The sequence below is a fragment of the Sparus aurata genome, chromosome 18, assembly GCF_900880675.1.
Source record: "Sparus aurata chromosome 18, fSpaAur1.1, whole genome shotgun sequence".
NCBI classification, from domain to species: Eukaryota; Metazoa; Chordata; class Actinopteri; order Spariformes; family Sparidae; genus Sparus; species Sparus aurata.
The window spans coordinates 18011584-18036113 of NC_044204.1; the positions used below are offsets into that span (position 1 = coordinate 18011584).

At 42.2% G+C, this 24530-nt stretch overlaps 2 protein-coding genes across 8 annotated transcripts; both read left to right on the forward strand.

Annotated features, from left to right (window-relative positions):
* Positions 1–620: 620 nt before the first annotated feature.
* Positions 621–11664, forward strand: LOC115568820 (moesin-like). Of its 6 annotated transcripts, XM_030396451.1 has the most exons (15): positions 621–869; positions 1350–1397; positions 1607–1690; positions 1771–1866; positions 2054–2176; positions 2991–3142; positions 3245–3328; positions 3415–3561; positions 4179–4275; positions 4957–5120; positions 5270–5400; positions 5609–5769; positions 6294–6386; positions 7456–7719; positions 10120–11664. In XM_030396451.1, exons 1-15 carry the CDS (start codon positions 861–863, stop codon positions 10282–10284), a joined length of 1818 nt encoding a protein of 605 aa, XP_030252311.1. In that variant the 5' UTR covers positions 621–860; the 3' UTR covers positions 10285–11664. The 6 variants fall into 6 exon arrangements, with proteins under 6 accessions (XP_030252311.1, XP_030252312.1, XP_030252314.1 ...); XM_030396452.1 differs by lacking the exon at positions 1350–1397; XM_030396454.1 differs by lacking the exon at positions 1350–1397 and having other exon boundaries at positions 666–862; positions 7486–7719.
* A 1389-nt stretch (positions 11665–13053) lies between these two features.
* On the forward strand, positions 13054–23323 carry LOC115568819 (progesterone receptor-like). Of its 2 annotated transcripts, XM_030396447.1 has the most exons (9): positions 13054–13907; positions 15129–15265; positions 15541–15657; positions 15908–16015; positions 16094–16300; positions 16856–17000; positions 18303–18433; positions 18586–18737; positions 22137–22301. In XM_030396447.1, exons 1-9 carry the CDS (start codon positions 13054–13056, stop codon positions 22299–22301), a joined length of 2016 nt encoding a protein of 671 aa, XP_030252307.1. The 2 variants fall into 2 exon arrangements, with proteins under 2 accessions (XP_030252307.1, XP_030252306.1); XM_030396446.1 differs by having other exon boundaries at positions 15908–16300; positions 22137–23323.
* Positions 23324–24530: the final 1207 nt, after the last annotated feature.

Below are 24530 nucleotides of genomic sequence, written 5' to 3' on the forward strand. Positions count from 1 at the left end.
AAAGAGGCCTTGAGATGAGGCCCTAGAGGATGTGCTTAACGTCACATCCAATCAGCATTCCAGCAGCGTTAAACAGCTTAAACAAATGGTCCACACGGGCAACAGAGAGAGATGGGGAAGGTCTAATTTTTCACACCATGTTAGAATCCGCTCAGATATGGCCAAGGAAGTGATTAATTTGCTACAATCCAATCTTTAAAGTAATGTATGACTACAATATAAAATACACGTGGTGCAGTAAATATTGCAATGTTTATGACATACAGTTAAATAGAAGTTTAAAAAAAAAACTTACCAATGATTCCTCTCACAAGGATTTATGTGTCTGGCTATGACCCTATGGCCAACACAAACACTGTATGTGTTGTTAGCAACAAGCCCTCAAACTTAACACCACACCATATGCCATAACAACATACGCTTAAGAAAATGAACTGGTAGGCTTATTAGATTAGCAGAAAGTGGTTGTAGAGCTGGTGCCTCCACTGCTACTTGTACGTCAGGTGCTGCTGAGGTACTGCCCAGTTGTGTCCCTTTATAAATAGATTTGAGAGAAAAAGATCCTGGCTGGGTCCAGAATGAGTGACACACAGTCAAAACCAAATCAATTGGAAAAAAAAAAAAAAAAAAAACTTCACAGAAGATGAAGGCTGCCTCTCTGAACTGTTGTGGGCCCCGGGCTGCCATTGGATTAACCAAGAGAGAGAAGTACTTGGGAACAAAACAATGGTCCATTCTCACTCAGCATAATCCTTGTAGGTATTGCAAGAAGTCTCATATGACTCCGCAGAGAAAAGGCTACGACAAGTACCTCTCAGAAGAAGTGTTTCGGCTACAGATAAAAATAAAAAAAAATACAAATGTCAACTGTAAGTAGCATTTTATTTTTCTATATATCTTTATTTTTTGTGTTTCATATCTAGTACACATGTTTAGATTGAGACTGTAGTGGTTTGATTAGAGTTTGTGAACCTGCTCTGTAAAGGCTACAAATTCAAGTCAAACTTTCTCCTCTTGCTCTCGTTCACTTTCATTGACAAAGTCTGTTGAGCAAAGATTACAACTGCACAGGTCGACAATATAATTGCTGTGATTATTATAGCAGGTATTAATGAAGTCTGTGAGGAATGGAGCCAACTACTTCTACTCCTCTATGCTGCTTTCCTTTTTCCTGTTGTACAAGTCAATAACTGGAGATATGTGTTTATGGTTCGAAACTAATGTGCAAGATTAACGCTTAATGGGTGTTACTGTTTTGACCCAGTCGTTAATACTTATGCATCAATGAGTGAACCCCATGTTCTCAGTTGAGTCTAAAATCTACTGTGGGCTTCATTTCTTGATTGTAGTCCCCACCAACCTCTTGCGATTGGATGCTCCTGGTTGAACAGAAGAATGTAAGGAACACTCTTTTTGGTCATTTTGCTGTCAGAGAACCAACAAATTGTTTCAAAAGAACAAACAAAATGATCACAGAACAAACTTTTTTTTCACCCAGTTGTTGCTCTGCATGTTCCTTGAAGCTTCTCCAGCGACACAGATGACTGAACAGCAGCGATTTTCTTTCCCTCCTGTATCTCACCATGAGTGTTTTCCCCCCCGGCAGATAAATGTCCGAGTTACAACCATGGACGCTGAGCTGGAGTTTGCCATCCTGCCCAGCACGACTGGCAAGCAGCTTTTTGACCAGGTAGACTGAGCATTACAATCGAACATGTGTTTTGAAAAGACAGGCATGCAGTGATCATGTGATGTATTGTGTTTGTTTAGATAGTGAAGACGATCGGGCTGAGGGAAACCTGGTTCTTTGGCCTCCAGTATCAGGACAGCAAAGGCTTCTCCACCTGGCTCAAACTGAACAAGAGGGTGAGGAGAACTTTTGTGTCAACTTTACATCCCATGGTGACATAGCTCGACTCCCCTGACAGCTAGATTTAAGTGAAGATGTCATCATGGTTATGGTTTTGGTAATGCTGATGATTCACTCCATCAAGGCTCATTAGCACCAATGTCTTTGCTCTGGCTTCCCCTTGCTGTGGCGTGCCGATCCCAGGTGACAGCTCAAGATGTGAAGAGGGACAACCCTTTGTTGATCAAGTTCAGGGCCAAGTTTTACCCTGAGGATGTCGCCGATGAACTGATCCAGGAGGCGACCCAGCGCCTCTTCTTCCTACAGGTTGGAGATGAGTACATGTACAAGGACTGTGACATTTTTTAAGGGAATTCTATTGTAAATTTCCACTCCAGAAACGTGCCATACTTAAGGCATAATTGCATGCCATTTGCGGATATCACAATGTAAAAGATTGCTGGCTTAGGCAAGTGTGATACCTTATAAGTGTAATGATAAATAAGGAATCCACATCAAAACAAAATGCTGAACCTTTCTTAAAAACCAGTGGAGGTTCCATGATGACTCACCTGGATCTCTCTTGTGTTTTTCATGAGGGATTACTTGTAGACAAAAAAAATGGATCCAGGTGCTGTGACAGAAGCATCAACTTAGGCCTTCTCTTTGATGTGAGCTCCCTTAAAGGTCCGATGCATAGGATTTAGGGAGACTCAGTGGCATAAATGGAATATAATATTCATTATTATGTTTTTACTTGTGTATATTCACCTGAAACATAACTTAGAATGAGCCTTTTATATCGACAGATGGAGCAGGTCCCCCAAAAGACACCAAACACTGGCTTCTTTTCGTTTCTTAAGTCAAAGTCCTGATCAGAGCCACTGTAAATCACCTCTGTCCTGTATCCTCTGTTGCCAAACTGACCTTTGTTGGTCTTGGAGGCTCTAGAGAAACTAGCTCCATGGCTAATTAAGTCATGAGCTAATAAGCACTTATCTTAGTAGTTCACAACAGCCAAGGATAGCTAGCAAAGAGCAGCAGTTTTCCAGTATTCTGGTGATATGCTGCCCCCCTATGTTTTTGATTCTACAAATGACACATATAAAGCATTTCTTAAAAACTTTTTTCTTTGTTTTAGGTAAAAGAATGCATCCTGAATGATGACATATACTGCCCACCTGAGACTGCCGTGCTCTTGGCCTCCTATGCCGTTCAGGTCAAACATGGGGACTACAAGAAAGATTATCACGTACCGGGATACCTCACCAGAGAGAAGATGCTGCCGCAGAGGTACTGATTCCTGTGGATATTAGTTTCAACCAAAGTTTAACTTGATTCAAGTTTCAGTCATCTGAATTCTAACCACTGTGTCATCTTTAATCGTGACACCAGGGTTTTGGAGCAGCACAAGCTGAATAAGAATCAGTGGGAGGAAAGAATACAGGTGTGGCATCAAGAGCACAAGGGAATGCTGAGGTACAGCAGTCTAAATACCACAAAGTCATGAATGCATTTCTTGCAAACAGGTGTTCTCTAGTTCATTAAATTGTCCCACAACACAGAGAAGATGCCATGGTGGAGTACCTGAAGATAGCCCAGGATCTGGAGATGTACGGGGTAAACTACTTCAACATCAAGAACAAAAAAGGATCAGAGCTGTGGCTGGGAGTGGACGCCCTGGGGCTAAACATCTATGACAAAAAGGACAGGTACGTTACTTTTGAAAATGTACACTTGTGTACACTTGACTTAATGTACGAATACTGTTGTGTGCTCCTGTATGGCAGTCCTGCAGTGACTTTGGTGATCCCTTAAACATTCCCTCCAGACATGCTTTAAAGTCAGATTCAACTTGAGCTCTGAGAATCTTTCCCCCTTCAGGACAAGAATGTGAAAACAGCCATCTGCACTTTGAAGGTCACACATCCAAATCAAGGAACTATAAACAAAATGGGTTTTAGCAGAGGGCGACTTGAACTTTACTATGAATTCAAGCTTTTAGTACAGGCCAGGACTTTGGTATGTAAAACGTACATTTTCTGACACAGTTGTACTTGTGTTTATAGTGCTAATTAGCTGGATTTGGTACAATAACACACCGAAATAAGATGGAGAAAAATGATGTACGTAGGCCATGTTAGCATGCTGACATTAGCATTTAGCGGAAAACACTGCGGTCTCACAACCTCACAGCTCAGTTGTAGACTCTGGTCCGACTTTTATTGTGTCATAACCATGTTTTTATTTTTTTGTAAATAATATGATAAACTCTTTTACTGTAAGTACACCAGTGACCATAATGGTAAACCATGCCAATATTTCACAGGATGACCCCAAAGATCGGCTTCCCCTGGAGCGAGATCAGAAATATTTCCTTCAATGACAAGAAGTTCCTCATCAAACCAATTGACAAGAAAGCTCCGGTATGCATAAACCATAATTAATGAGTGTGCAGCATCTTCTACAATTATTAAATCACATTATCACATTAAATGCAGTACATCACTTTTTTTAATTTATGGAATATTTGCTATTTTTCCAACCTAAAGTCAGGCAGCTTGGTGGTATTCTGAACTGTGAGCTTATATTAGTCTCACAAACATTCCACTCATGGATGTTTGTGGATGGGATTAATAAAATAGCTACTCCCTCTGCAGAGCTCAGCGTTAAGTAGTACTCATCACCTAAGCATTAGCAATTTTTATGAAAACATTTTCACAACAACACACAAGATCCTGAAATATTCTTTGCAGGATCTTTTTCATTTTTATTCACTGGGGCTATAAACAGGAGGTGTGAGAGAATCCCACATCCTTGTGTCTGGTGAAATAACCAATTTTGCAGTGCATAAGTTACAGCAAGCAGTGCAATGAGAGCAGCTGCTACTTGATACCATTCACAAACATGAATTTAGCCTCATACTTGAATTTGGCATTTGACTGCATGCATGGATTTAAGGAAAGCATCCAAGAGCTCAGAAAAACTAATGAAATTCTCCCAGACAAAACTATCCCATGAGATTATTTAAAACCCAGCCTTAGCTGTTAAACAGTGCAGAGATGTTAATGGTGTGTGACCGCTGACCGCTGATATTTGTGTTAAAGGACTTTGTTTTTTACGTGCCTCGTCTTCGCATCAACAAACGTATCCTGGCCCTTTGTATGGGCAATCATGACCTGTACATGCGCAGACGTAAACCTGACACCATTGAGGTGCAGCAGATGAAGGCCCAGGCCAGGGAGGAGAAGAACAAGAGGCAGATGGAGAGGTGAGGAAGGAGGAAAAAAGGCTTTTTTTTTTTCTTTTTTTCTTTTTTTTTTACAGTTTACAGTGTGTTCTCTCTGCTTTAAGAAATAACTGTCTGGAGATATAGTTTTTTTTTTCAAAATTTGTATTTATGCACAATTCTCCTGTCAGGGCTCTGCTCGAAAGTGAGAAAAAGAAGCGAGAAAATGCTGAGAAGGAAACAGAGAAGATTGCTCGTGAGACCATGGAGCTGATGGAGAGATTGAGACAGATTGAAGAGCAGACAAAGAGAGCTCAAGATGGTCTGACAACTTGCTGAATACAAATGTTCCACAACTTGAGTTTTGTTACTTCCTGTTTCAGAACATTAAAAGAATGGCTTAGTATACTGACATATTTTAACTTTTAGGATCTCTACAAAGCTAATGCTATATGGGCATATGTGTGTGTGTGTGTGTGTGTCTGTCTGTCTGTCTGATGTTTTTGCACACATGTACGTGTGTGTTTCAGAGCTGGCGGAGCAGACTCGCAGGGCTCTTGAGCTGGAGAAGGAGAGAACAATTGCTCAGGAGGAGGCTGAGCGCCTGGACAAGGAACGCAGAGTTGCAGTGGAAGCTAAAGCAGCCCTGCTGTACCATTCTGAAACCCAGATCAAGAACCAGGAAAGCCTGGTACTTATACACACACACACGCACACACACACACACACACACACACACATACACACACACACACACACACACACACACAAACACCTGCATGCTGTGTCTGATTAATAGTAAATTTAGCTGAGTAGATTTAATTATAAGATGCATTTTCTCCAAACCTACCAACTGAAAAACTGTAAAGTCATCATTCAGCAATTTCACTTTATTACTATGATCAAGGACTCATTACAGTGTATTTGCATATATTGATTAAGAACCCTTTAAGCTAGAAAAAACCATGGTAACATATTGACGCACAAGTGATTCACAAATTGAGCTTGATGGTATATTTTAAACAATTAACATTTTTAGCTGATTGAATAGAAAGTCAATTGACCTGAGCCGCGACGCTGCGTAGGAACACACACAGGATACACAAAGACACACATTCTATCTCTGACATGCCTGTGCACCCGCAGACAGAGCACAATGACCTCAGATCAGGAGCACTCTTAACTGTCTTCCCATTTGTGTGCGTGTGTGTATAGGCCACTGAGCTGGCGGATCTTACCTCTAAGATCTCCCAGCTGGAAGACGCCAAGAAGAAAAAGGACGAGGAGGCACAGAGATGGCAGAAAAGGGTGAGAATTAATGAAAGTGAGAGCATGAGAGCGATAAAAGGTGAATCAAACATGAGCAAAGAGCCATGTCTGACACTACTAAGTATTCGACTCTGGTGAAATAGAAGGTGAGGCGCCAGCCACAGACAAGTATATCACTCAGCTTTCAAGCTGTGATTATATGTTACACTGCACTGTCACATATAGCAAACCTCAACTCTGTAAAGCCGTAGTTGGCTGAAACAAACTGACATTTTGATGTAAGTATGTGCAGAAATAGTTGGCAATACCCTTAATCAGATGCAAATAGTTGCATAAAAATAAGGAGTATTAATTCTGATACTTAACTTGAGTAGAGTCCACATTATTTGGTAATGTTGCTGTCTTATGATTATTTCTGGTTTCTATCCACCATGGGAGACTGTTGCACATAAAGACAAATCCCTCCAGTTATAGAAAACAATGTATTTAGTACATTTGGCCTTCATTGGTGAGTGATGTATCTTAAAGGGCAACCCCACCAATTATAGTGTGTTAACGGGTCTTGGGGAGTACTTATGCATATGTGAAAAAACTAAAGCCTTTTATGGCTCCAGAGGAAACTGCAGGTAATCTGATAATTTGCCTCCAGTGATGTCACTCAGTGGAAAGTTGGATCATGAGTAATGTAGGCATCCAGTTTTGCAAAGAAAAAAAAGCTGTGTGGAATAGAAAAGGAGTACAAATAGGCTTTAAACTATTTTTTTTTTTTTTTTGCTCACATGTAGGAGTACTTCCCAAAACCTGTAAACACACTGTAATTTGTAAAATTGGTGGAGTTACCCTTTTACCAGGGATTCCATTAGACAACATCTTCAGGGAGAGTGAAAAACAATAACAATGTCTGTGTATTTTAGGTCAAATATCTTTTTAGATATTACTAAACAGTAGAGGTTAAAGTGCAGTTAATATCCAGTTGTCTTTTATTCTCAAAAAGTACCTTCATTTTTTTCAGTGTTGTGGCTTCATTTAGTCAGAATAGGAATGTTTTGTTGTTGTGAAATCACATTTTGGAAGAAATCTAGTAGGCTACTTTAATTTCCAACCACAGCACTTCACTGCAAGTCGTCTGTGTCGACAGGCAGTCGTGGTGGAAGCCGATTTGGAGCGAACCAAAGAGGAGCTGAAGACTAAACTCATGGGTGTCCATATCCAGGAGTCAGTCCACCCTCATATGCATGATCACGACGAGACAGACGAGAGCAGTGCAGAGGCAAGCGCTGAGCTGACTATTCCGGGCATGGTCCGAGATCGCAGCGAGGAGGAGAGAGTAACAGAGGCCCAGAAGAACCAGAGACTGCAGAAAAACCTCAAGGTAAGGTTAATGAATATAATCAAATTTCAGATTTTGTGGATTCGCTGTTCTTTTGTTCACTCTCAGGTCAGAGGACATGTATAGCAAGACATTAGCAGTCATGGGACTGCCCTGGAGCTTTGGAGGGTGCAGACAAGTGAATCAAAAAAGGTCTTTGATTTTCTTACTCAGTGGTTACGCACTTTGTAAATAAGGAACCATCCCAGCCAAATTCTGAGGCCAGAGCGTAATTCCCTCAGTCTGCAGTTACTCAAATCCAACAAAACTAGAGTGCATTTAAATGAACTCCAAGTATCTCTCTCACAATGCAAATGATGAAACGTTTGCATTCGCTCTATGGCATAGCTCTATCACATTCTTGGCCTGTTAATCAGACTGAAAAGTCACTGCTATATAGGAATTCGGTACTGACATTCATGGTCCCCAGAGGACGACCGCTACTGACTTGGTTGATCCCCTAACTTTCCATCTAGCATCACAACAAGTTCTTTAAGGTCAGTCATCAGCAGATGAGATGATGACTGGGAGTAACCTTTAAAATAGCAAAAAAACAATAATCACAATTGTAGCGTAGTAAACAAGATTACATATGATCTCACTCCAAAAAACATTCTAATCACCTCCACGCCCACCTGATGATACACATTAAACTTCATATACACTACAGCCATTGTTGTGTGTCATACGCCAACCTATAAGGTCAAAACACCACAGGAAGAGGCTTCACTTCAGGATAAACTCCTTTACAAATTTTTTTGTCAATTTTCACAACACATTATACCATAAACATCACATGAATACATCCATTCACACTCTGCAACCACATAACTATCACAAGAAAGAACTTATGTTGAAAAGTCAAAAGACCCAAGATTTCCCCCTACACATGTTCAGGTTGCATCTATATTTGTTAGGTTTCATATGCAAGAACAATATATCAAAACAACGAAGGAACATTAGGGAATTTCCCCCACATCCCCAGAAGATGAATCCAAATAATTTCATTTCCCCTGACGTTTTCTCCAGTGCCATCAACACGTTACCACATATTCAGTGAAATTGCTTGACATCTACTTGTTGGATAGGCACCAAATTTTGATGTTCTCTCGACTCTTCCTCTGAGGCCACCAACAGTTCAAAGATTCCACTTGGCATGGCTTGGTATCTACTTGTTGGATAGGCGCCAAGTTTTGTTCAGACATTCAAGTTTCCCAATTAATTTATTGCACTGACTTTGACTCCTTTGACTTTTCGGCTGAAGGCACCATGACATTCACATTCTTGGTCTTGGTCTTTGGTATTGGATGAATTTCAGTGACCTTTGTAACAGATATTGAATGTCCCTAGACAGCCTCACAGATCTGCTGTCTGTAGACTCAAAATCTTGCTTCAATCCCTTGATTTAATTCTTCATAACTATTTGTAGTAACCGTTTGATTTAGAATACTCAAGGCCTCCTAAGTGTGACATGTTTCTAAGTATAGCACACTCAGCCATTGTTGCTGCCGCTTCCTTGATCAACCTCATTTTCAAATCAAAGTCAGCACATGTATGCAGTTTTCTTTAAATGTGGGTAAACCAACTAACAATAGGCCATTGATTTTGCCATCTGTAAGAATCTTACGGTTGCTTTTTTTATATGTTTTACTCAAGTCTCTCTTTCAAACTCAAAGCTTTCTGAACAAAGTTCAGGTGTTGCTTGAATGGAGACGGATGGCAAAGTATTCTCGTGCCGCCATCCTTAACTTCAACATGCATCATATAATGTGCCAGATGTCATGATTCTATTTTAGCTGGAGCTGAATAAAACACACATCGACTTCATAGTCAGTTGACCCAAGAATGAATGTTCCCTTCACCACGGAAGACAAAACCCACATGTTAATGGGTGTTTGTGGGGTTTTTTGACCAGACTAAAAGAGGAATTATTATTACTTGCTGCTGTGCGGTGAAATCATTTTAAAGTGTTTTGGTTCATTAGTTGTTTCGTCCATAGTCACAGTCATAAAGAGGCTATGACTCTGCTTTAAAGGTGGCAGACTAATGGCACCAAAATGTGTGCCTCATGAGGAACTAAGTGCACTCCACATAATCAAACATTGATGCAGGTACAATATCATTTCTTGGGGCTTCATTTAGGTTGCAAATCTAATCCAGACAATCCAGGCGTATTCCAACTGAAATGAAATTGCTGTCTATCTCACAACCAAAACAAGATATGATGTTGCATAGAGGACTCAACACAAAAATGGACTTAATAACTACGGACAATAGAGTGTCTTCAGATGGGGAGTGAGGGGAGGACAGGGGTGAGGCGAGAGGGACGAGGCTCCTGAATAGTCTCCTAAAGACTCTCAGGGAAGTAGATTTCATTCACTGTGTGTTTGTGCTCTCTTTCAGTTCCTGAGTACCGAGCTGGCCGGAGCTGTAGACGAGAGCAAAAAGACCCCCAATGACCTGATCCACGCTGAGAATGTGAAGGCGGGCCGTGACAAATACAAGACTTTACGTCAGATTCGTCAGGGCAACACTAAACAACGCATTGATGAATTTGAGTCCATGTGAGAGAGGCTGCTGTGGGCCCATCCAAGACTGAGCACAAGATAAGAGTAGCTTTTAGTAGTGTAGGTGTAGATTATTGACATAATAGGATGAATATGATGGCAAATGATATTACTGCCAAGAGATGCCTTTAATGTCTGTGATTTTAATGCAGTTGAATCTGGAGACAAGTCAGTGTAGAAAATACATTGTTAATCTCCCAGGAACAAAAACATATTCATGGTCGGTTTTGGTGTTGAAAACATCCATCAAACACACGCTCATTTATGAAAAGTGTCAATCTCAATATGCCAACTAATGAAAACCTTATAAATAGTGATAAATGAACAAAATGACATCTAAGACACTTGTTTTTATTCCTTCTAAATGTTAAATCCTCTACTATGTACAACAGAAATAAAATATATACTGAAACACTGTCAGTGTTTTGTATGTGCATCACTTCTTATATGAACGGAGAAGCATCACCCAATTAGGCCAGCTGTTACTGCTGTTGTCTTCTAATAGTCGATATAATATTAATAAATTGCAAACTTAATGAAAACATTACATTGCCCCTTACATGCTTTATAATCCAATCACTGCACCTCTGTCACTGCCTCCACTACTGCAAGAAACAAAGCAACCCAGAAACAAACAACACTCTTCTTTTACTCACTTATCATTTGATAGCAGAAAGAAATATGCCTAACATAAAAAAAATGCCCTTTAATAAAATGGGATTCTTTTGATTGTGATGGTTGTTGGATCCACCTTTGTCTTCTTGTCGACATCCTCATCTATCACATGCTGTCCAAAACTACAAACAAATATTGAAGTGAATACCATGAGTATTAGACTGTCCATTGACCATCCCTGTAAAAGATGTATTTTCCATTCTGTTGTGAATATTTTGTGCTGTCTTCCATTTCGTGTCACTTCTACCTTTTTGTGAATACACCTACAAACAAGCTTATTAAAAAAATGTTGATTGTAGAGTATTGTTTCCAGCTCGTCAAACACTTGTGCCTTGGGATTGTAGGTCAGTGGTGTCAGTGTAAGTATCTGACGAGATGGCAGTGAGACTTAAGGATCTACTCTCTTACAAATGTTTAACTTTAAATAGTTCAAATAAAACTAAACCCAAATAATAAAATAAATAACCATATCATATTCTAAACAGACAGGAGAGCCTGCTCTTGTGTGTACACAGGCATTCATGGCACAAACGATGATTAAAAATGTTATTTCAGTGTTTATGTTTTAATTTTTTCAGATATTTTTGATTAAACATACAAGCTAGCATTAGTGTGTGGAATAAACTACTATATTGAACTAAATAAACCAACTCTTTCCATTTTCATGACTGAGTGAACTGAATAAATAAACTGACCTTAAAGGACAGCACCGTTTCATACTGTTTTATTATGTTTATATGTGGCGGACCCTGACACCTTTCTAACTTCGAACAGTGATCTGGGAGAGAACAGCTTGTTTATTTAGGTATGGAAAAAGTAAATATTTCAGAGTTTACATAGTGCCCCTTTAATAAGTACAGACACATTGAAATGAAATGTAAAACACATATAAATTAAATAATACAGGTTTATACCATTCCTATAACGCAAGAGTGGCGTATGAATAACGAAATGCAAATAGATTAGCTAAAATATAGAACTTTGCCTAACTTTATGATTAGGTATATATCTACAGTGAATTATTAGTTTATTCATTTCTAGTTTATAGTTATTTCACTGTTAACAAACGATGAAATGCTTAATAAAAAAAACTTGTATTAAAGGATGAAAGATTTTGCCACCTATTTGAATCCAAACTCCAAACAAATAGAAAGCAGCATGTCAAAGCAACCTGCTCATATACCTGCTCTAACCATTAGCTCAGTTAGCTGTGCAGCTAGCAGTTTGGACTGGGAGCTCGGAGTATGCGGGGAAAGTGTTGTTTAATTACACAACATGCTAAACATGCTTTATGAAAAAAAAAATCATGGACATAACAGTGTCAAATTTGATTCACTTTCTGTTGGTAGTTGAAGTCTGACATACTCTCAGTCAAAACATTCTTACATATTGCACCTTTGGGCAATTGTTTATCCTAAAGTTGTGGTTACTAAACACTTTGCAGTTCATCTTGAACTTTATTTTGATTACCTTCATGTTGTAACTGTTAGGGTTAGGCTTGATCAATGGTTTATGAAGCATCCCCTTGTTTGTTTACAGTGTTTGTCACCAGTCGCACATGTGCCGCTGTGAGCTCCGTCCTGTGACTGGGCCCTGGGCCAGCGGTCAGCCAGGGTGCTGCTGAGGTCCGTGACATTCTGTCTACACGCTGATTGCGCTGGCTATCTCGCGAGACCTTGGGTTTAGCGTCTGCGGCCGTGTAACAGGACGCGCGGTGCTGCTGCGGCTCCAATTGAGATAATAAGTTACAGTTCGCGCAGTTATTCAGCGTGTAAGCAGGTCACCATGCCAGAGAGTACAAAGTCCTCCTACGTGTTCTCTTACGGTGACTTGTGAAGTGAAGGCAGGCGGACTGTAGGCGAACAGAGCCTCTGTGTGAGGAAAACAGGTCACTTTGTAGAAAGTTGGCCAGCCCTTCTTCTCTGGCGGAACAGATCGGCGGGACGTCCCTTTCCTATAACTACTCACGGCAACGACAGCTCTGCATTTTCCCTCCGCTGAGACATGAGCGGAGTCTCGTCGAGGTAGGCGTCTTCTCGCCTACAAAAGTGTTGCCTTAGTTGTTCCCCCCCTCTCTCCAAAACTCTCACTGAAGATGGCCTTTCGGTCGAGCGCGTCTGATATAGAAGAAACGTCAAAGTCATTAATAATGATGAATGAGCCGGGGGATCGCTCGGATACCGCGGACACCTGTGCGTGCCCGACCACAGCTGAGCTCAGTAAGGCGGTGTCGGTGTCCTTGGGCTTGGATACGGTGTCTTCTTCTCCGTTCAGCAGCATGAACCAGTGCTCCTCGGGCAGCGCCTTTGCAGACTTCGAGCACACAGTGGAGAGCAGTCCACGGGGTAAGCCGAATCTTGGAGCGCCTCGAAACATGAACTCGGGCGCGTACCAAAGAGGGGACGACTTTGGGGAGGTGTGCCACGGCACTGAGCAAGTGAGCTGCATGGATCTGCTCAGATCGGGTGAAATGGAGAGCGCGCAAGCCGGGACGCGCGGCCCGGTGATATCCAGGTACGTGGGCAAGGAATCAAACTTGTACATCGACCCGGTGGCAGAGCTGCCCGCACCTCCCCAGGTGGACGGGTACACACCTGTGAAGCCGTACCCTGCCTACTCTGCCAATCCAAGCCAATACAGGGATGCCCCGGGTGCGTGGTGCGCGTACAGCGGACGATCCGCTCCGGAGACAGGCGGATCCAATGGACATACGTTGTTGTGTAAATACTGTAATTGTGGGCAAGCCTCTAATGGATCCAGGCAGGAGTGCCGCTGTGTCTGGTACAGCAAGGGGGAGCTGGGTCGCAAAGGTGGCACGCACACAGCGATGGCACAAGAGTACGGTCAAGTGGAAAGTTACCAAAGTGCAGTTCCTCAAGGGCACGGCACTTTCCCCACTATCAAGAGCGAGCCTGCTGTTTGGATGGACTACACGGACCGCACTTTCAGGTAATTATCAGATTTTAACACGTTTTTTTTTTTTTTTTTTTTGGTGTTGTTGTTCTTTTTAATGCAGGGAAATCCCGTCAACAGGTCGCCTTACGCATCCTCTCATCAGCCCCATCCTTCTCTCATCGGATGCAAAAGGACGCATGCCGTGTGTCTAGTGGGCATGCTTTAATCTGCCAGGCTTTACACTTAAGTTTTAATGAGTGTTGCATTGTTGGATTTCCTGTGCTTTTGTTCACGAATTTGATGCCTTATTAAACCTTTTTATCTCCCTCTAAAGTTGCACTGTCCTCTTAGATCGTCCCGATATTTTTTTCAAGGGAGCATTTAAACTTGGAAGCACAAATAAATCAAAGCCGACACAAACGTGCTTATTCTGTTTAGTTTTTAATTCCTCATGTCGAAGTAGAGCCATGCCCGGGAGGCAGCTGTGTGGCAGCACTTGAATCATTCCTGCTCAGACAGCCTCACATGCTCCTCTTGTCCTTGGCCAAGTTGTGTTACAGCACGCACAATCAAAGTTCACCCTATAACCAACCCCAGCTTTCCACATCTGCCCTTATTTGTGCTGTGACTAAGTTCGCACAAGATGAGCGCCAATATATCAGTGTCTCTATAAACAGGAGATAGAGCACCTGTTGCCGGCTCTGTGCTCCGAATGAAAGGAGAGGTTTCCGGAGTCCTCCTGAGTAAAAGCGTTAACTCTTTAATCACAGCTTTGCTTATCTCGTAGATAACTTCACTTGTTGTCATACATTCAGTCATGACAGGGAGAATCTCCTATTTTAGCTTGATTGTATTTAGAATATTTAGAATTAGTGCTCTGAATGCCACAGCAGGCGTCCTAGACACTCTGAGGGCAGACACAGTGACCTTAATCTGATCTAATTACAGGATTGTGTCCGTGTGTGTGTGTGTGTGTGTGTGTGTGTGTGTGTGTGTGTGTGTGTGCGTTTGTGTTTGTGTGTGGAAGGACGCTGAAGGATGCAAGTCCCCTCTTGGCAATTTCTTTAAGAAAATTAAAAGAACACATGTCAATTAATATTGTGCTAAAAAAACATTAAGCAAAGTTGTTCTATTCTAATGTTTGTATTTTCCAAATGACCAGAAACAGAGGTCCCTCTTAGATAGTGGAGAAATGTAGTGCCCTGTAAGCAATATTGACGTGTACTCGCGCGTGTGTGTGTGTGTTTGTGTGTGTGTGTGTGTGTGTGTGTGCAGGCATGAAGATTTGTTTCCCGCCGTGTTCCTGTCGGACCGGAGGGTGTGTCAGGTGTGCGGTGATGATGCCTCAGGTTGTCACTATGGAGCAGTCACCTGTGGCAGCTGCAAAGTTTTCTTCAAGAGAGCCGCTGCAGGTGGGTGGGACACACGCACACGCAGGCAAGTGCATCTACGCAATTACCAGTCTGCCGATTTAATTTCGTACGCCCACTCGTTTATGCAGGCGGGCAGGGCGCATTGACCTGACATTATGTGAGCGAGCAATTTGTTTTCAGCAAACACCCACATATCGTTGCTACGAGTGGAAGCCCAGGCATTGTTGAACTCTCTCGTCCTCACCCATCCGGGGGTTTTTTGTGTGCGTGTCTGTGTGTGTGTGGTGTGTGTGTGTTTGTGTGTGTGCCACCAGGTAAGCAGAACCACCTTTGCGCCAGCCGCAACGACTGCACCATCGACAAGCTGAGGCGGAAGAACTGCGCGTCGTGTCGCTTGAAGAGGTGCTTCATGTCAGGAATGAGCCTCAAAGGTGAGGGAGATGACAACAGAGTGGGGGAGTTATGAGGGAAGGTATATGTGGTGTGTATTTTGGAAAAAAACGGGGTCAAGGTGGTCAAATACCTTAAATGCACTGAAGTAGTAGCAGAAAAATAGTAGTAGTAGTCATTCGTAGTGTAATATTACCTCTTGATTTGCAGAGCTGTCGTGTAAAAGTCGGCTTGAAATGCGTCTCTCCTTTTTCACCCATCTCATCTTCGACTTGTCTTGATGGGTTCTAGGTCGCAGGCTGAAGGGAGCCGGCCAGGCGAGGACCGGCGAGGAGGAGCAGCCTCAGGTTCATGGCAGCCAGAGTTTAGAGCCCAGAAGTGCAGCCGCCAGGGCTCAGGGTGAGGACTGGTGTCACATTTTCTTTTTTCTACTATTCCTCCGTTCTGTGTGTCATTCTGTCTCTTCATCTCTGCCAGCGTCCCAGGCCCTCACGATGGCCATCCCCCCGACCCTGCGCTCCTGCTTCTCCCTCCTCAGCATCCTGCAGACCATCGAGCCGCCTGTGGTCAATGCGGGACACGACCATGCCCTGCCGGACAGCCCGGCATCCTTGCTCACCAGCCTCAACGAGCTGGGGGAGAGACAGCTGGTAACCGTGGTGCGCTGGGCCAAGGCGATACCAGGTAAATGCATCTCCGGGCCAAGGTAACACTCCTCAGATGAGTCTAGGCCATATGGAAGTGTTTCTGCCAAGGCTGTGTGGGATAAAACGCTGCAGCAGTTGTTTCAGCTTTCGCGTAATCCTAAACAAACTATTCATGCCAAGGAAAACACTGCAAGGCCAGACACGTGTTGAGCAAGAGTGGACAATAAAGTACTTAGAGGTCCCATGAGTATAAACCCCATAAGGTATAAAGCTATCAGAAAAAAAGTATATAATATCTGTTTGGCCTCAACATCATTCTCACTGTCACCAGAATTTTAAGCCTATTGAACTTGAATGATAGGTCAGACAATCCTATGTAATGCAAACCTGTTCAAATATTAACCACTAGAGGGGGATATGTTCCTAGTTAAGCCAAGAATGTCAGGCTGAAAATGGCCAGCAGTGTATGATACTGTGATATCTCTGTTGTCACCAGTCAGAGGTCTTCACATTTATTTTATTCAGCCTGTGAAGTGCGCATTTGTCATTCTCACATTAGCAGATGTTTGATAAAAATGAGTGTTTCCAACAGGTTTCCGTGACCTCCATGTGGATGATCAGATGTCAGTGATTCAGCTGTCGTGGATGGGGGTGATGGTGTTCGCTTTGGGCTGGAGGTCCTACACACTCACCAACAGCTCCATGCTCTACTTCGCTCCGGACCTTGTCTTCAACGAGTAAGTCATGAAAAATAGACTGTTCTGTTAAGTCAAGTCAGTTCAGGTCATGTTATTTCTATGGCCCAAAATCACAATCATGTTGCCTCAGAGGGCTTTACAATCTGTACAGTGAGCAACACCCTCTGTCCTTAGAAAAACTCCCCAGAAAAACCGTTGTAGCAGGGGAAAGACTGAGAGAAACCTCAGTAAGAGTCTCAAAGGGGGGGAAACCTCTCCCAGGACAGACAGGTTTGGGGTTAGATGTCTAGTGATGCCACATGACCTCCTCTCCACCATGGTGAGGACCTAAAGAGGAGAGGACACACAAGATAAAAGTTATTTCACGAAAGTTTAAGGTAAACAAAGTTAGTCGAAGTTTTTTGAAGCTGGTGAAGTCTCTTTATCAAACAAAGTTTGATAGGTTCGGGCCTAAACAGCCGTAAGAATCATCATGTCATTGGGTTAGTTGGAGTTTCATGAGACTTCACCTGTCACCACAGTTGGAAAGAAAGGCACAGTGGAATACGAGCTTCAGAGGAAGATTTTAAAAATCAGACGACGAATGTCGTCTCGTCTCGGCAAAACAGTAAACAAGTCTGTTCTGTTCCTACCGTTTCCTTTACGTCTGGTATACGTGGCCGCAGAGGGATCACCTCTGATGATTTATTCCGTTTCATCTTAACAACATTGACTTGTTTCCTTTTTTCACTTTGACAAGATTTCAACTTCCTCCAGCCTTGATCGAAACGTTTCTGACACCCCGACTCCTTGTCTTTTGTCTTTTCTTTGTACTTTGAAGAACTTAATGCAGAGTTTGTGTAGCAAATCACTGTACATTGTACGAGTAACAATTCCACCTCCGCTTATCAGTGAATTGTCTTAAGGAGGGTGTAGCTCAGAATGCTTAATCCAGCCACAGGCAGGCCCTCAGAGCAGCTTTCACTTGGCTGGTGTTCCGTGCAACATTAGCAAAACACTCATTCTGTCTGCATTAGACCTCTTTCACTCTATCGTGCTGCTTCTGACCTGCATGGTAATGGATATGCCTGCCCTTGCTGCTGACCCTCATTTTTCTCTGCCTCCCTGTCGTTCTTTTTTCCATTATCCATCTCACTCATTTTTCTCACCTCTGCTGCTTTTTCCTCTCTTCCTTTCCTCCACTCTCGCTCCTGCCATCGTTAATTGTCTTCCACCTTTCTGTGTCCCTCCCTGCCCGACCCTCTCTTGGCTTCTCACTTCTGCTCTTGTCGCACCGTGTGCTCCTTCTTCCTCCTCCTTACGACATTTCTTTTCAGTTTTTTTTTTTCGTTCCCCTGACAGCCAGCGGATGCAGGTGTCCAGTATGTATGAACACTGTGTGAGGATGAAGCTGCTGTCCCAAAGGTTCTGCATGCTGAAGGTCACCCAGGAGGAGTTCCTCTGCATGAAGGCCCTGGTCCTCTTCAGCATCAGTGAGTCTGCTGGGACCAGCACTGAAATATTACGTTTAATGTCATCTCAGAAAGTGAAATATGACAAATAGAGCGCAGCCATTCTTCAGAGGATTGACAGGATGGATAAAGTCTGTGAGAGTTATTGTTGTGTTCTGGCTTTGTGGTCACAGTGCCAGTGGAGGGCCTGAAGAGCCAGCGATGTTTTGATGAACTGCGGACCTCCTACATCAAGGAGTTGGACCGCTTGGCCAGTCACTGCGGGGAGACCACCCGTACACAGAGGCTGTTCCAGCTCACACAGCTGCTGGACTACCTCCAGTCGGTAATAGACACAACTCTGCCTCTCATATGAAAACAAGCCGTGCTGTGACTCCATTAACTATTGTATAAATGTAATTTTAGTTAGTGAGCAAGTAGATAAAAGTGCGACTCCCACAAGTCCACAAACAAGGAAGTTGGTTTGCAGCAAAATAGTGTAAACATATTAACCAGTGTAATAGTAGTAGCAGTGTAAGCTACTTCAAACAGTTATTACATTTAAAATGTAAGCAAGAGTGTTTAAGTTAAGCAGTAATTTCATTCTGATCACTGGGGTACGCCATCGGTTTGTTTAGGAATCAGCTTAAATCAAACACCCTCAAGGTGTCAGTTCTGGTTGAACTACTGGATGGAAAATGACAGAGTTAGCCTCTGCTGTTAGCATTGCTACATCAGAAAAACTCTGAAACGAATTGACTCACATTGTCCATGATGCAGTCTGGTCATAGCCAGTAACATCCAGCAGCTACAGACTGCACTTCCAGTCCAACCTTTGATTCTTACTGCAGGGATAACCAGCTTGGTTTGTCGGAGGTCTACTTTTGCAAAATAGCAGGAAGCCTGGGGCCATTTTACATTTAAGGAATTTAGCTTTTGTCCAAAGCAACTTACAGTAATTCAAACATACATTCATACACTGATGGCAGGGGCTGCCATGCAAGGTGCCAACCAGCACATCAGGAACAGTTTGGGGTTCAATATCTTGCCAGAGACACTTTGACATGCAGACTAAGGGAATCGAACAAGCAGCCTTTTAATAACATGACGCTGGTGCTACCCCTGAGCCACAGCTGCCCTTCCCAGTTCATTTACAATATTGAAAATATTAACACACAAAATGAATGAACATGAAAAGGCTGATAAATCACCTTCCTGTGAAAGCCGTTAGTTTCAAATGTAACAGTCTTATTTATTATTAACTAAATGAATGTATTCATGATTTGCACTGGGCCTGTGTGACAGCAATTTGCACAGCCATCATGCAAGGAACTTCTCTCTGTTTCTAACAGCATAATTTATCCCACTGTACAAAACTGCAAAAGGAAACTACTGAACATTTACTAATTGGCATAAACAAACCAAAACATGCAGTTTATTCCCCCCCCTGTTTATTTCAGCATTTGCTGGATTAACGTCCTAATTAGGGGAGGTAAGATGTTAGTCTCTGTATCGTTTGACTCTGATGAGTCAACCTGGCGTTGAAACGTTAGTCCTTTAATAAAAAGTTTGTTTTCTGAATCTGTGTGCTCCAGAACACTTCAGACCACATTCCTGAAGTCTCTCCTGATACAAGATTGCCCTACTTTTCCGTCAACTTCTCATGAAGCAGTTAAAACACTTCTTCCGTCAAAAGAAAATACCTTTCTGAACCTTTTTATTTTTAATGAGAATTAGAAAAAGTTTGGTGGCTCACCTGGTAGAGCGTGCGCCTCATAGAGCTAACAGAGGGTCTTTAGAGTCATCAGCGGGTGTCATGGGTTCGATTCCAGCCTGTGACACTGCTGCTAGTTGCTATTGCTAGTCAGATTTGACACACTGTACTGCCAAGACACATGGCAGCCGATGTTCATATAGGCAGATGTAATGAAATTACTGCGGTATGGAGGAGTTTCTGACTCCAGATGAAGTCGAGGACAATTTTAAAGCAATAAAAGAAAATGTAAACTGAACAAATCCCATTAAAGAATGTGAATTATTTGCACATCTGTGTATTTAACGGTACACTAATTCGCTATGGATAGTTGACTATCTTTGGAGACAGTTAACACTTGAACAGACACACTTACAATTTAAGCTGCAGTCTTAAAAGCTGTTAGAGTTTTACAGCCGCGTGCTGAATTTGAATTTAACATCCAGTGACGGACAGTGTGACAACTTTATGTTTTATTTTGTTATATAATTGTTTGTTTTGAGCTGATGTGGGGTTAAGTGTTGATGTTAAACCACAGAAGCTTTTACAGAAAGAAAACAGCAGCGACAGAGATGTGAACTGCCTTCAGTTCTTCAGATATGTGTAAACAGATATGCACTCACTTGCCACTTCATTAGGTACACCTGTACAAGGCAATGCAACTAAAACAAGTTCTGATGTAAAATTAACTTTTTTAAAGCTTAAAATTTCTCCGTTTTTTTGTTGAGGTTCTCAGAGCAGTAATAATTCAACTTTATGTTTATTGTTTAGGTCATAGGTGTTTCTCATGTTCTGCCCCTCTCATGTACATAAATGGCACCATTTCAAACAACCTCATTCATTAAATGTTTGTTAGATAGACACAAAGCAGGACATTATCATCTCTGTAAGGGAATATTTATGCCACAGCTGTTGTATTGGCTTATACATGACAGCGCACAGGTTGACCTGACAAGGTGGCCAGTGAGTGTTCACGTGTTTTTGTATTGTTTTTCCTTAAACAAAATGAAATAAAGTAAAAATGTTCTTCATGAAACTCAAATACCAATTGTACAGGGATTTCAGATTTGAAGCTCCCAGTTTACTTTAAGGTACCAACCCGACTCTAATGAGAGGTTTAACCAACCAAAAGGCTCAAATTGAATGTTTTCTGCCATCATTAATGTATCATTCTTGACTTTATTTTGGTCCATCCCCCTGCTTCATGTACAGAGGTAGCCAAGATAATCAAAGTCTCTAAAATGTAAAAGAAAGCATGCTTAGAGAACTTTCTAAAATAATTTATCAAGGCCTGATAGCTGATTATATTTGTACGCATAAAACTGTTCACAGTCATTTTGGTTACGATGAAATGTCACTGTGCGGGCTTAAAAACTATGCTTGCATGGGTCTGAAACAGTGTTCGCTGAATGGAGATATGACTAAAGATTCTTGGCTGCCTCCACTAGAGGGTGCAGATCAGCTGTTTTCCTCCTCAATACTACTTGAACCTGTAATACGGATTGTAAGAAACAAACAGATTTCGAAGTAAACTCCTGACATCAGTGTTTCGGGGCATGACCAGGCGAGCTGGAAAATGTCCCACCGCAGCAGTTTCAGCCTCGTGTCTTTCACTGTGGATTTACCCTTAAAGGCTCAGCTTTGTCTGTGTCCCACTCACATCTCAAATCGTCTAATGCCTTATGAGCTAGAGGGCAGACAGGGATTGTCTGGCAGGGCCCTTTAGGGCAGAGAACCATGCAGTTGATCAAGACTTTGCACTTCAGACCTCTTCCGGCTTTTCCCCTGCCTGTGGGGCTTAGATGGCCACAACCAGTGTCATTTCTTTAAATCACCTCGTAGAGCTCAAAGGCAGGCTTCAGTGCCATTTGTCATTTCCTCGTTTATCCACCGGCTTTCTTCTTTTTCAATGTTGTGAACATTAAAGCGTATCATCTTTGTTATTAATAACCCGATGCCTGATCTCTGTCTCTCTCTCTCTCTCATTCATAGATTGTGAGGAAGTTGCACCAGTTCACCTATGATCTATTCATCCAAGCCCAGTCCCTGCAGACGCGGGTCAACTTTCCAGAGATGATCTCAGAGATTGTGAGCGTTCACGTGCCCAAGATCCTCTCAGGCATGGTCAAGCCCATTCTTTTCCACAATACCGCCTAGAGAGGAGTCGCTGTGATTGCCCTTTAGGTCACTTGATGCCCAGTAGCCAGTCCTTTTGACCATTTCTGGTAAAGCTCTAGAGGATATATGATTTTATAAGGTTTAAAGCATACGGACCCCCTTTTTACCTGCAGGGTGAGAGTGAAAAGAAGGGCATAGAGCACGTTCTTTTTATTCCTGTAATTGCATCAACTCCTTTTCTTCCTACTGCCTGTTATCTGTACCACGCACATCCAGTGTTTCTGGAGCCGATTAAAACACCTTTTAGCATGCATTCCTCCACATGAGCTCCTGAATGGCCAAACCACCTGGCACGCAGCCTTTCTTCACATCGATAACGTGACAGCATGTCATTTTGAGCGGCGAGACGGTAATGAGAAAAAACAGAGTTCACATCACCATAGCTTGTCTGTGCACAGTGGTATGACATTTGGACTCACTTTCTTCCACAATGAATGTTATTGTGTGCACCTGAGATGAACAAAGTCGTTGATTGACAGTTAATAAATGGCTGTGGCATGCATGCTAAGGAGAAAGCTGTCTAGCCACGGGGCATAGAGAAAATGTTTTTTTCAAAGCTGTTCTCATCCACAGAATTAATGGTCGACTAATAGATTTAGGCGGCGACAAAATAAACTGCGAGCGACTGCAAGTTTCATGTATATTTATGAATGTTGGGATGTCAAAAGGGCAAACCAGAAACAATGATGAAAATAATTGCACAAAACACACTCGACTGGAATGACTCATTAGTCGACTAACACTATGGGGGACTTTGTCTTTTTTTGTGCTTGTTTATGAGTGTCGAGTGTTATACAAGTACAATTTTTTTCCGTATCGGACATTTCATACCGTTGTAACTTTTCTACTATTTCTAAAAGTGGTCTTTGCAAGCGCTTTGTTGTGTACCATCATGTGTTCATTTGTAGCCTCTGACATTTTGCTAAAGGTCCAGCCAAGAATCTGCTCATTTGTTGCAACCCTGACGGCTTAACACGTAATAAAACTGAAGCATGAGTGTGTATCTGTTTGCTGATAATGAGGGCAGGGTGAAAGACGTGCACAAATCTCGTTAAAGTGGGGTCCCCTTTGAGTGCATGCTAATGTTGATACGGTAATCTTCCTGTTTTTTCCTCCTGTCTGATAGATTCATTTCACTCTGCAATGCAGTCAAGCGGGCGGGCAGGCTTTAGCGAACAGACAGTCGAGTCTTCTCTACCACTGCATTACCAAACCCTCAGGATTATCTCAGCCTCCACTCAGCCAGGTAATAGATCACAGCAGGGAACCAGAACATATCACAGGAGTCAAACAGGAGGCCTGGCTGACATACTTCATCTCATTATCCTGTGAGAAACAGCCATGTCTGCTGATCTGGCATCAGAAATTGGCCGTCTGTGTTTTGATACCATCTAGTGGTGGGTCTTGAATGTGCACCAGCAAACTGAAACTCAGCATTCGTGTGGTGAGACAACATCTGTTGGATCCATTGACATTTGCTTCGTAATGTAATTGGACACGGATTCACTCAGTGTTTGAACACGGTTACCGTTAAATCGTCAGAGTCACGAGATGGGAGTTTAGAGCCGTAAAGGAGACAAGTAGATAAAGAGGGCATTTCAATCAAGAGGGGGAGTTCAGGGTTTAACTGTGAAAACTTAAAGAATACGTTAACCCAAAAATGAAAATTCAGTTACTATCTATTACAAAACTTCATCTGAATTCCCATCGACATGTGGGTGAGAAGATAGGGACAGAATTTTCATTTTTTGGGTGAACTTATCCTTTAATCAATGAATTGGAAGGAAAAAAACCCTTTATTAGAAGTTTTATTCATAAAAAAAAGTATAAATTGAACAAATGATGTACTGTTTTTTTTTTAAACATTATTGACCCTTAATGGAGGATAGACTTGTTCCTTAAGTGTACTACAAAGAGTTTATACCTGGTTATAAAACACTCTCAATTTAATACTGATGCTTCTGTATGGCCTGCATAAGCAAACAAAAGCATCACAGGCTAGAGAAGGAAGCTGCTCTGTCGTCTGTTGGTATGGTGTGACTATAAAACTAAGTTTAATTTTATTTCAAGGCCCCCAAAGGCCAGGTCATGATAGAACAAAATGGAGGTTCCTTGTTGTTGCTTTAAGTAAATATATCAGTACTGTAGGTTTTAAATTGCTCCGTAACACTTGAATGTCCTGCATAGGAAATCATACTCAAAGGTGGA

What these genes read in the sequence shown, in the direction of transcription:
- LOC115568820 (XM_030396449.1), top strand. Translation starts at nt 1,511, where the DNA reads ATGTTCCTTGAAGCTTCTCCAGCGACACAGATGACTGAACAGCAGCGA. An exon ending in AACAAGAGGCAGATGGAGAG is followed by an intron (nt 5,121 to 5,269) that starts GTGAGGAAGGAG and finishes TTCTCCTGTCAG; the next exon opens with GGCTCTGCTCGAAAGTGAGA. An exon ending in GACTGCAGAAAAACCTCAAG is followed by an intron (nt 7,720 to 10,119) that starts GTAAGGTTAATG and finishes GCTCTCTTTCAG; the next exon opens with TTCCTGAGTACCGAGCTGGC.
- LOC115568819 (XM_030396446.1), top strand. Translation starts at nt 13,054, where the DNA reads ATGGCCTTTCGGTCGAGCGCGTCTGATATAGAAGAAACGTCAAAGTCA. An exon ending in CCTGGTCCTCTTCAGCATCA is followed by an intron (nt 18,434 to 18,585) that starts GTGAGTCTGCTG and finishes TTGTGGTCACAG; the next exon opens with TGCCAGTGGAGGGCCTGAAG. An exon ending in TGCTGGACTACCTCCAGTCG is followed by an intron (nt 18,738 to 22,136) that starts GTAATAGACACA and finishes TCTCATTCATAG; the next exon opens with ATTGTGAGGAAGTTGCACCA.